The following is a 12,504-nucleotide window of genomic DNA, read 5'->3' as shown; positions in this document are numbered from 1 at the left end:
GGCTCCTGTCTGTTTGTTTAGCCATTTTATCCCCATATTCCTCTCCTCTTCAACTTCCTGCCTCCCTGTCAGGCAACCATTCTAATGTCTTTAGTGTGTATCTTTTCATTTTTATGCTTTCCTGCAAAATGTGTATTTTTTTAATGAATGAATGCTTTTTTTCTTTCTGTTTTCATTAAGCACTGTATTTTTAAGGTCTATCCATGTTGCTATGTATATATCTCATCCTTTGTTTCTGATGAGTAATTTTGCTATGATTATTGTAGTGGATCAGGTCTTGCTAAGGATCTAGTCTAATTCTATGACTTTAGTATTTGGTGATTAAGTTAATAATATTCTGTGCCGGGAGCGGTCACTCACGCCTGTAATCCCAGCACTTTGGGAGGCTGAGGCGGGTGGATCATGAGGTCAGGAGGTCGAGAGCATCCTGGCTAACACAGTCAAACCATAACTCTACAAAAAATACAAAAAAAAAAAAAAAAACAGCCTGTCGTGGTGGCAGGCGCCTGTAGTTCCAGCTACTCGCGAGGCTGAGGCAGGAGAATGGCGTGAACCTACGAGGTGGAGCTTGTAGTGAGCCGAGATGGCGCCACTGCACTCCAGCCTGGGCGACAGGGTGAGACTCCGTCTCAAAAAAAAAAAAAAGATAATAATATTCTGGAACCAGTCTACTATGATGGACAGACTAAGCCTTTTACTTAAATGTAAAGAGACTTAAAATACAGCAGTCACTTAATTCATTTCTAAAGTCACACTTACTGTTATGTATACCTAATTGGCTGCAGAAAAATGAATTTAAAATATTTCTCCTTCAGCTTATCTAGAACTTCTTGTTATTAAAAGTTTGCAAGGCCCTTTGTTTATTTAAATGCAGATGTCCTTGCTTACAAACAAAACTGGCAAGATGGATCACAACTTAGAATCTCTCAGAAATTAGGCTTCTTGCTATTTGCAGTGATTGACTATAAGACTGGCAGTGCAGGAGACACCTTTACCTTGAGAGCTTACAGAGCTACTTGCACACCTTTATTAAAGAATGGTCCTTTCCTATCAGGGAAGGTCATCCTCTTCAACCAAGTTTTCAACTTGAGGAGGGCTACACGTGGAACAGTGGAGAAAGGGGACACCCATGTAGCCAGACATCAGCTGAATCAACCCTGGTGATCAGTGGGTGGCAGATGTTGAAGCGAGATCACCCTCAGATCACCCTCACATGAGACCTTCACCTTGAGTGATGCACTTGACTAATAGCAGATAAAAACAAGAAGCCCATGGACAGACATCTACTTGTCTATGCATCTTACTACATATTTTGGGTGACTTTGGATCCATTATATGAGCATAAAGCCCTGATCATGTAACTTCTTCAACACAAACTTCTAAGCGACAGATTGGAAAGGGCTGCACATGCCTTGGCCATGCGTCATAACCCTCATTAGAGTAAACCTTGTTAATAGTCTCACATTGTTTCTACTCACTATCATCCTGGACAGAGCTGATTCTAAGAATGCCAATGGCAGAACACTTGGGAATTATAACTGGCACAGCAACTCCATCCTTTTGGGGGGCTCTACATATATACTTGCCTATGTGAAGATCACATAGGATTAGGCAAACATATCCTTAAGCCATTCTAGATACTATTAAGGCCTTGTCATTTTCCAAGCATTTACTTAATGAGACATTTCTCTGAATAAAATTTTGATAATTAAAAAAATTATTTCAGCAGATACTTACTGATTTGGGGGCAAGGCATAGTGTAAGCACCTGTATTTAATGTCTTCCATTTGTCTGCTTTAAAGAAAAACAAGAGGTGAGAGTATTTCTTTCTCTTGGAAGCTAGAATCAGTTTCTTTAATTTTGTTTGCCAAGTTTAGTAGTAAACTAGCTTTAACTGGTGATATTGAAAGTTGTCCTTGTCATAAGACTACATCTATATCCATAGGAAATATTGGTGTCCCCAGTTCACTATTTAATAATAATGTTTTGCTCAAGCCATTTAATCTGCTCCAGCATGGCCTGGTTCTCATTTGTCATAACTTCACATATGGAAACTTTAGAGGAACAATCATGCAGAGCGGTTTGCCAATAAGTAAAATTAAATCTTTTGTTTCTAAGATAGAAAAAACATCAGTAACTGGGCTGAATTGAATATAGACATATCTGAAAGACAGGTAAAACATGGTTTTGCTTGCTTGGCATTGAAAACACATTTTCTTAACTATATCACTCCTCTTTTTTTTATAAATTTATGGAGTACAAGATTATTTAGTAATGAAGTCAGGGCTTTTAGGGTATCTATCACCTGAATAATGTACCTTGTACCCATTAAGTAATTTCTTATTCACTCTCCCACACCCTTCCCCTTTCAAGTTTTCATTGGCTATCATTTCATACTCTTATGTCTACGTGCACACATTGTTTCAGTCCTACTGATGAGTGAGAACATGTGATATTTGTCTTTCTGTGTTTGACTTGTTTCATTTAAGGTAATTGCCTCCAGTTTCATCCATGTTGCTACAAAATACATGATTTCATTCCTTTTTAGTGGCTGAATAGTATTTCATTGTCTATAACACATTTTCATTATCCAATCATCCATAGATAGACACTAGGTTGATCCCATACCTTTGCTATTATGAGTAGTATTGTGATAAACATATGAGTGTAAGTATGTTTTTGATATAATGATTTCATTTGGATAGATACCTAGTAATGGAATTGCTGGATTGATTGCTAGATCATATTTTTAGCTTTTTGAGAAATCTCCATACTGTTTTCCATAAAAGTTGTATTAATTTACATTCCCACCAACAGCATGTAAGTGTTCCTCTTTGTCTGCATCCTTGCCAGCATCTATTATTTTTGACTTTTTAATAATAGCCATTCTGACTCGGGGAGGATGATATCTTATTATTATTTTAATTTGCATTTCTCTGATGATTAGAGATGTTGGGCATTTTTCCATATACCTGTTGGTCATTTGTATGTCTTCTTTTGATAAAACATCTATTCACATCCTTTGCCCACTTTTTAATGGGATTATTTGCTTGTTCGTTGTTGTTGAGTGTTTGAATTCCTTGTATATTCTGGATATTAGACCCCTGCTGAGTGAATATTTTGCAAATATTTTCTCCCATTCTGCAGATTGTTTATTCCACTGATTATTTCTTTTTCTGCATAAGCTTTTTAGCTTAATTAAGTCACATTTGTCTATTTTTGTTCATGTTGCCTGTGCTTTCAGTGTCTAAGTCATGAATTATTTGCCTAGACCAATATCCAGAAGAGTTTTCCTTAGGTTTTCTTCTAGTATTTTCACAGTTTCATTTATTACATGTAAGTCTTTCATCCATCTTTGAGTTAATTTTTGTATATGGTGAGTGTAAGGGTCCAATTTCATTCTTCTGCGTATATCCAATTTTCCCAGGACCATTTATTGAAAGGGGTGTTTTTCACCCCAGTATGTGTTCTTGTTGACTTTGCCAAAGATCAGTTGGCTGTAAATATGTGGCTTTATTTCTGGATTCTAGATTCTGTTCCATTAAACTATATGTTTATTTTTATACCAGTACCATGCTGTTTGATTACTATAGCCTTGTAGTATTATTTTTTTAATTTATTTTTAATTTTTGTGGGTACATAGTAGATGTCTATATTTATAGGGTACATGAGATATTTTGATACAGGCAGGTAATGTGTAATAATCACATCATGAAGAATGGAGTATCCACCCCTCAAGCATTTATCCTTTGTGTTACAAACCAATTTTTTTACTTTTAGTTATTTTAAAATGTACAATTAAATTATTATTGACTATAGTTACCCTATTGTGCTATCAAATATTTAGTCTTATTCATTCTTTCTCTTTTTTGTACCCAATAACCATCCCCAACTCCCCCACCCTGTCCCTTACTACCCTTCCGAGCTTCTGATAACCATCCTTCTACTCTCTGTCTCCATGGGTTCAATTGTTTTGATTTTTATATTTCACAAATAAGTGAGAACATGAGAGATTTATCTTTCTGTGCTTGGCTTATTTCACTTAACATAATGATCTCCAGTTCCATCGATATTCTTGCAAATGACAGGATCTCATTCTTTTTATGGCTGAATAGTACTCCACTGTACTATATGCATATACCACATTTTCTTTATCTATTTATCTATTTTTTTTTGAGATAGTCTCACTCTGTCGCTCAGATTGGAAAGCAATGGCATGATCTCAGCTCACTGCAACCTCCCCCTTTCAGTTTCAAGTGATTCTCATGCCTCAGCATTCTGAGTAGCTGGGACTACAGGCACACGCCACCATGCCTGGCTAATTTTTGTATTTTTTTAGTAGAGACTGGGTTTCGCCATGTTGGCCAGGCTGGTCTAGTATTCCTGACCTCAAGTGATCCGCCCACCTCCACCTCCCAAAGTGCTGGGATTACAGGCGTGAGCCACTGAGCCCCACCTATCCATTTATCTACAGATGGACACTTAGGTTGCTTCCAAATCTTAGCTACTGTAAACAGTACTGCAATAAACATAGGAGTACAGATATCTCTTTGATGTACTGATTTCCTTTCTTTTGGGCATATGTCCAGCAGTGGGATTGCTGAATCAAATGGTAGATCTATTTTCAGTTTTTTGAGGAACCTCCAAACTGTTCTTCATAGTGGTCATACTAATTTACATTCCCACCAACAGTGTATGAGGATTCCCTTTCTCCACATCCTTCCTAGCATTTGTTTTGCCTGTCTTTTCAGTGTAAGTCATTTTAACTTGACTGAGATGATATCTCAATGTAGTTTTGGTTTGCATTTCTGTGATGATCAATGATGTTGAGCACTTTTTCTCATGTCTGTTTGCCATTTGTATTTCTTTTTGTAAGAAATGTCTATTCAAATCTTTTGCCCGTTTTTTGATCAGACTGTTAGCTTTTTTCCTATCGAGTTATTTGAGCTCCTTATGTATTCTGGTTATTAACCCCTTGTCAGATGGGTAGTTTGCAAATATTTTCTTCCATTCTGTGGATTGTCCCTTCACTTTGTTGATTGTTTCCTTTGCTGTGAAGAAGCTTTTTAAATTTGATGTGATCCCATTTGTCCATTTTTGCTTTGACTGCCTGTGCTTGTGGGGTGTTGCTCAAGAAGTTTTTGCCCCAACCAATGTCCTGGAGATTTTCCCCAGTGTTTTCTTGTAGTAGTTTCATGGTCTGAAGTCTTATATTTAAATCTTTAATCCATTTTTATTTGATTTTTGTATATGTAGAGAGATAGGGGTCTAGTTTTATTCTTCTACATATGGCTATCCAGTTTTCCCAGCAGCATTTATTGAAGAGACTGTCTTTTCCCCAGTATATGTTTGGCATCTTTGTAAAAAATGAATTCACTGTAGGTGTATGAATTTATTTCTGTGTTCTTTATTCTGTTCTTTTTTATGGCTGAATAGTATTCCATTTTGTGTATGTACCTTTGATCTATGTGTGAGTTTTTATGCCAGTACCATGCTATTTTGGTTACTGTAGGTCTGTAGTATAATTTGAATCCAGTAATGTGATTCTTTCAGTTTTGTTCCTTTTGCTTAGGATAGCTTTGACTATTCTGAGTCTTTTGTGGTTCTATATAAATTTTAGGAATTTTTTTCTATTTCTTTGAAGAATGTCATTGGTATTCTGATAGGGATTGCACTGAATATGTAGATTACTTTGGGCAGTATGGCCATTTTAGCAATATTGATTCTTCCAATCCTTGAGCATGGAATATTTTTCCATTTGTTTCTACCTCCTACAATTTCTTTTATCAGTGTTTTGTAGTTTCCTTTGTACAGAATTTTCATCTCCTTGGTTAATATATTCCTAGATATTTCATTCTTTATGTGGCTCTTGTAAGTGGCATTGCCTTCTTGATTTAATTCTCAGCTAGATTATTTTTGGTATATAAAAATGCACTGAATTTTTGTACATTAATTTTGTATCCTGAAACTTTACTGAATTTATTTATCAAATCTCAGAGTTTCAATGATAAGAGCACACTAATATCCCTGATTAACACAGATGCAAAAATTCTCAACAAAATACTGGCAAGCCAAATCCAAGAGCACATGAAGAAGATAGTATACTATGATCAAGTAAGATTTATCCCAGGGATGCAAGGATAGTTCAACATATGTGTATATGTTGAAGACACATTTTGTGGAATCTAGGTTTTCTAGATATAAGATAATATCATCTGTGAATGCCTTTTATGAGATGCCTTTTTATTTTCTTTCCCCTGCCTGGTTGCTCTGGCTAGGACTTACAGTACTATGTTGAATAAGAGTGGTGAAAGTGGCCAACCTTGTCTTGTTCCAGTTATTAGAGAAAATGTTTTCAACTTTCCCCCATTTAGTACAATATTGGCTGTGGATTTGTCATATATAAGCTTTATTATTTTGAGTTATGTTCCTTCCATGCCTAATTTTTTGAGAGCTTTTATTGTGAAAGGATGCTAAATTTTGTCAAATGCCTTTTCTGCATCTGCTGATATGATCATATGGTTTTTGTCTTTCAGTCTGTGGATGTAATGTATCATGTGTCTTTAATATATACACATATGTTGAACTATCCTTGCATACTTGGGATAAATCTTACTTGATCATAGTGTACTATCTTTTTCATGTGCTCTTGGGTTATCTTGCCAGTATTTTGTTGAGAATTTTTGCATCTGTGTTCATCAGGGATATTAGCGTGCTCTTATCATTGAAAGCAACAAATAAGGCTCAAATTTTTTGACTGATAAGGCTCAAATTCTTTGTGATTATAATTTTATAGACTTTATTAATGAACACAATCATGACCTTCTTAAAAGTTTAAAAATAATTTTTATGTTATTTTACAACAACCATAAAAATGACCCCTGATTCCTTTCTGTTTTTCTTGTAACTTTTCCAGTAATCTCAGTAACTGTTCTTGCTGTATTATTTTATGATTTTATCTACATTTTAAAGATCTTTATTGTAAAGTAATTTGTTTATTATAAAAAATATAAAATTATTTATGCAGTCTAAAAAGTAAAAGTTTCCTAATTCATCCGTATCTCACTCCCCAGTGCCAGCCACAGCTAACAATTTGGTTATATATTTGCAGATATTGTATGTGCATCTATAGCCATTTACAGAAATGCTGATTTGTGTATGTTTGTATATATACTATCTGGATTCAGATATTAAATTTGGGTAATCTGAAGGAATTCATGGGCTGTAGATTCTCTAGTAGGTTCTCCAGCATTTTTTTCTTACAAACAGGCTTATTTTTAAGGATTTGGTGAGAAGATGATTTTGTATTACATCTTCTGCCAGAATCCAGGAGAATGAGCATTCTATGTTGTTATTGAGACGAAATCCATGTTCTGTGGGAGTCCAGAGGAAGGATGCCAAGTCTACACTATGGCAGAGGGAGAGTCAAGAAAAGCCATGGGGAGGAGGTTACATCTAAGCTGAGATCTACTTAGAAGCTGAGGTATGAAAAAAAGAAGCTGAGATATCCTATGTATTTCAGGATAGAAGGAGCAGCATGTAGAAAGGCAGGGAATAATAGAGAATGAGGTATTCATAGAACTGCACTTTGTTTATTATACATGAGAATGTGGCAAGTGATAAAATTGGAGGGTTATTGGTCACACTAATCAAAAGTAAGGAATGAAAAGTAATGAAAGCTGAATTAATGAATGGTAACAGGTGTAGAGAGAATAAAAAACAGTCCGGAGTTACCATAGAGGTAGATGCTATCGGACTTGGCAACTAAGTGGGTGAAAAAGAGAAAGGAGAAAGTTGGTAAAAACCAATGCTATTCCTGGAGATGAAGAACATAGGAAGAGGAACAGTTTTGCATATGTTTGGTTTGAGTTGGCTGTGGCATATCTAAGCGGAGAAGTCCAGGACACAGTCAAGATATGGGTTCATACTCAGGTGAAAGGTCTGTCCTGTAAATATAGGTGGTTGAAGTCCAGGGTGCAGACGAGGTCATTAAATTAGAGTGTATGAAATACGAAGAGAGTGACAAGTGAGTGGAACCCAGAGAGCAGCCAGTATAGGAGGGGCTTACAAAGGTGGTGGACATGGGGAGGAGCAGCCAGAAAGGGAAGAGGAAAGCCATAGGGAGTGTTGTTATGGAAATCCAGAGGAGAGAGGCTTAGAAAGGAGAGAGTGAACAAATGCTGCGGAGAGGTAAAGCAATCCAGAGGGTTGCACAGATTTTGCAGTTGACTTGTATTCTAAAATTCAACTCTTTGCTCATGGAATCCTTTCCTTCTAATGTGCAAAGACATATTATAAAAGTCACAGAGGGTCGGGGTCGGTGGCTCACGCCCGTAATCCCAGCACTTTGGGAGGCCGAGGCAGGCGGATCACGAGGTCAGGAGATCGAGACCATCCTGGCTAACATGGTGAAACCCCGTCTCTACTAAAAAACAGAAAAAATTAGCTGGGCGTGGTGGCAGCACCTGCAGTCCCAACTACTAGGGAGGCTGAGGTAGGAGAATGGCGTGAACCCGGGAGGCGGAGCTTGCAGTGAGCCGAGATCGCGCCACTGCACTCCAGCCTGGGCGACAGAGCGAGACTCCATCTCAAAAAAAAGAAATGAAAAGAAAAAAAAAATGTTACAGAGGCTGCCATAATGGGTGTTAGCAGGCCTGAGAGCTTAGCTTCACCTTAGGTTCTACTTGAAGTCTCCACGGACCCTTGAAACAATCTTTTCACCATTTTGCATTGCATAGTTCATCTATGAGGCTGAGATAGGTAATAAACAATGCTCACACTCCATATAAAGAATAAAATACTTCTGCAAAGGGCTTTTAATTAGTAGCTAATTTTACTTTAGTACTTTTCCATTTGCCACTTACTGTGCTATGTAGGTTAACTCATTAAATCTTTATAACAGCCTTATGAAGTGGGTATTACTGTATCACCATTTTACAGATGAGAAAACTGAGGTTTAGTAACTTGCTCATAATCATACTGCTGAAATAGGGCTAGAGTTTGTCTCCATCGTTGAGCCTTTCCTCTCAGCCTTCACAAATCCCTGGCTGTAGTAAGGAAATGGCCCACACAATATCCCCAGTTATGTTATCAATAGTGTACTGCACAGCTAGGTATAATGAAAGCAATGATTGCTTATGACCTGCTAGAAAATATACACCATTTTTTCTGGTTATACCAAATCTATTTAGGTACCAAGTTGTTGGCAGAAATAATTAAAATTCTAAATAATATTCCTAACAATAGAGAAGCAGACAAATATTCAAAGTAATGATGCAGGAAGAATTTAACGGAATATCATCAAACTATTACAATTTAAAAAGAAACAAGCATTTCTGGGCCATGACACAAATAAAATTTTAGGAAAAGAGAAATTGCTATTCTGTTATTTATAATGAATATAAATCCTGAAGATAAAGAATGAAAAGAGATGTAGAAATCACTAAATTGATAATTGAGTTTGTGACTGAACAAGAGAGGCAGGGAAGAGAGAAGAAATTGAACTAAAGGCAGAGTTTGCATATCTGCAAAGGATAGAAATAGTGGAACAGACTCTTCAAGGCAAACCTAAACTTAATTATTTTTTCAATAAAAAAGAATGTGTTTAATAATAGCTTACTGCTTTGCGGACTGGTGGGCATATTTAGCAAAGCAATAAAATGACTGTCTTCATTGTTGTTGTCGGAGATATGTAAGTAGATAAGAAAAGCTATTGAAAGGACTTTTTAAAGCAAAAAAGTGGGGGTGCTTAGAAAAACAGGGAGCAATAATACCATGCCTATCCTGTGGTCCTACTGACCTAATGGGGTGGAAAGGGGATAGAGAGAGAAGATTAGTAACATATCTGGGCATCTAGTAAAAATATCCCAGTGACTTCATCCAAACATTTGTGTAAACATCACCTCATCAGTCCCAGAGAGTTCTACAGGAAACAAATCTAAATGCTCCTCTGCTGTTCTAAACATAACCAGTCAGCCGGCATATGTCTAGTCTGTAAATACCCCGTCTCACTTGGAAGTCTTTATTCTAATATTTCTCTCTTAAAGAGGTTGCCCAGTGCATGCTATCTTTGTTCAGGATATCTGCTTTAAGATCTGACCCATAGACTACTTATTAAATAATTTTTAAACAAAAGCAAACAAATAATCCAACCTATCTCTACTATCGCAGTCTCTTGTAAGCTCTTTTTGCAACAAGAAGATGTACTAATTGCTGAAAGCTTGCCAGGGTCAAGTTACTAAATATTGCTACAAGTACTATAAACCAATAAAGTAGTTAGCTAATGATTTTTCTTTGACACATGACAACAGAATTTGCAAAAAGAATTTATTTGCCTCATATAAAATATTATTTTTCACACAATTCAATAAGCAAAAAAGTTTAAAAATTTAAAATCATGTTTTAGTAGGAAGTTTTCCAATATGCTTATTCATAGATTAAAGAAATGACAATGAAATAGCTGATATGAGTGGGTAGACTATATTGTAGATTTAAGTTTTTGTTGAAATTCTAAACTTTCCTTTAGCCTGATTTCTTTAAGCCTATTAAGAACATCCTAATTTCCCCAATTATTGGATTACTGTACTACTTAAAGTTAAATACCTTATTTTTCCTTATATTTTCCATTGCTATTATTACATATACCAAGTTATTCTTATGGGCATCTTAATGGCTATTAGTGCATATTGGCAATAATCGTAACAGTTGAATACCTTCCACAGGTGTTCAACACCCAGGTACTAACCAAACTTGGCATCTGATAAAGTTCTTTCTATTAGGGAGATAATTTTACAACACATGTAACTATTCACGTGTTTTGAAATGTGCTATAATGATGTTTGAACAATGAAGAGGAAAATTAGGTGATACCAAATTGCCTGTGAACCTGTAGCTTGGCTATCTTGTTCTTCAGCAGTTTGGAGGGTCTGCAAAAAGGAAATGCATACCTAATGATATGGGGAGAAGGGATGTAGTTCATATGCTCTTATAAAATAAGCTTTGTAGTTCAGGTGTTAAACTTAATAAATAGGTAGATCCATTAAATTTTTCTTGGGAAAAATAGGTACACTGGTACCTCCCTTAGTCTTTTGAAATTATGTTATTTTCCTCATATTTCAATTTAAGTTCATTACAAATAAATCAAACCCGGGTGTGTGTCAGGGCTGAATGTAGAAATGTTTTTGCTATATCCATCAATAACTAGAACACAGGCTTGGAATGTAGTAGTCATCAGTAAATATTACATTAAGCAATTAATTTAGCAAAATTACTAAATCTAGAAAAACCAATCTTTAAAAGTAGATATTTCAGTTGCTGTGGAAGTATAAAAAAGTACATACTTCAGACAAAAAGGGCCCTCTAAGGGCCAATTAAGTCCTATCACAAAGACCACGACTTACTCTGCTTGTTAAGGTAGAGTTAATTACCCCTGTGCTCCTACTACATTTAAAAATATTCTTTATTAAAGTGCATGTCACCTTCTATAGGTGATATATATATATATATATGTCATATATATAGCAGATCTATATGGTCTGCTTCCTTACTAGACTGCAGCAGCCTCAAGGACAAGAAGCATGTTTTATTTGTCTTTGTATTCCCAACACTTAGTAGTCCTCATAAATGTTTGCTGAACAAATGTATAAAGTTGGTGTTGCTATAATTCTGATATAGCTTGTATATTATTACAAATAAATAATTAAATACATGCTAGACTAACATTCACATTTTTTTCACAGGTGAAGATGGCGATGTGATTTGTTTGAATTCAGATGACATTATGCCAGTTGCTTTAATGGAAACGAAGAACCCAGAAGGGTTAAACTATATGGTACTTGCTACACAATGTGGCCAAGGTGAAGAAAAGTCTGAGGGTCCCCTAGGCTCCCAGGAATCTGAATCTTGTGGTCTGAGGAAAGAAGAGAAGGAACCACATGCAGACAAAGATTTCTGCCAAGAAAAACAAGTGGCTTACTGCCCTTCTGGCAAGCCTGAAGGCCTGAACTATGCCTGTCTCACTCACAGTGGATATGGAGATGGGTCTGATTAATAGCATTGTTTGGGAAATACAGAGTTGAGATAAACACTCTCGTTCAGTAGTTACTGAAAGAAAACTCTACTAGAATGATAAATGTCATGGTGGTCTATACTCCAAATAAACAGTGCAACGTTCCTGAGTTCTAATCTTGGTTCTGAGAGCCATTTGGTTTCAGTTGCAGCAATCCCCATACCAGCTGCCTGACTTTCAGTAGAATTATGAGATGAACACTAAGCATGTGGAAAGCTTAGGAAGACTCAGAAGTCTGGAAGGGAAACACTGCTCTCCCTCTCCCTTGAGGTGCTTTAGGCTCTCACCCACCTTTCAGTTTGGGCTGTAATAAAAATATCTTGGCCACATGTTTAGAGACAGAAGAGGTGTGTTCAGGGATCTGAAGAATAGGCTGAGGAGTAGGCTCAGGGGGTCAACTGAACTACAGATAATCTCAAATGGGACCAAGGAAATGA

At 36.4% G+C, this 12,504-nt stretch overlaps 1 protein-coding gene across 3 annotated transcripts in view; it reads left to right on the top strand.

The window, feature by feature from the left end:
* Positions 1–12,171, top strand: part of ROS1 (ROS proto-oncogene 1, receptor tyrosine kinase) — a 145,824-nt gene extending 133,653 nt beyond the window's left edge. For all 3 annotated transcript variants that reach the window (XM_055262388.2, XM_055262401.2, XM_055262395.2), the window contains one exon: positions 11,739–12,171. In XM_055262388.2, coding sequence (XP_055118363.2) covers positions 11,739–12,049 — 311 coding nt within the window. In that variant the 3' untranslated portion in view covers positions 12,050–12,171. The remainder of the gene's footprint in view (positions 1–11,738) is intronic.
* The last annotated feature ends 333 nt before the right edge of the window (positions 12,172–12,504 follow it).

This window comes from Symphalangus syndactylus, chromosome 2 (genome assembly GCF_028878055.3).
Source record: "Symphalangus syndactylus isolate Jambi chromosome 2, NHGRI_mSymSyn1-v2.1_pri, whole genome shotgun sequence".
NCBI lineage: Eukaryota > Metazoa > Chordata > Mammalia > Primates > Hylobatidae > Symphalangus > Symphalangus syndactylus.
Note: the sequence above shows the minus strand (reverse complement) of the source record. Positions and strands in the feature narration are given on the sequence as shown.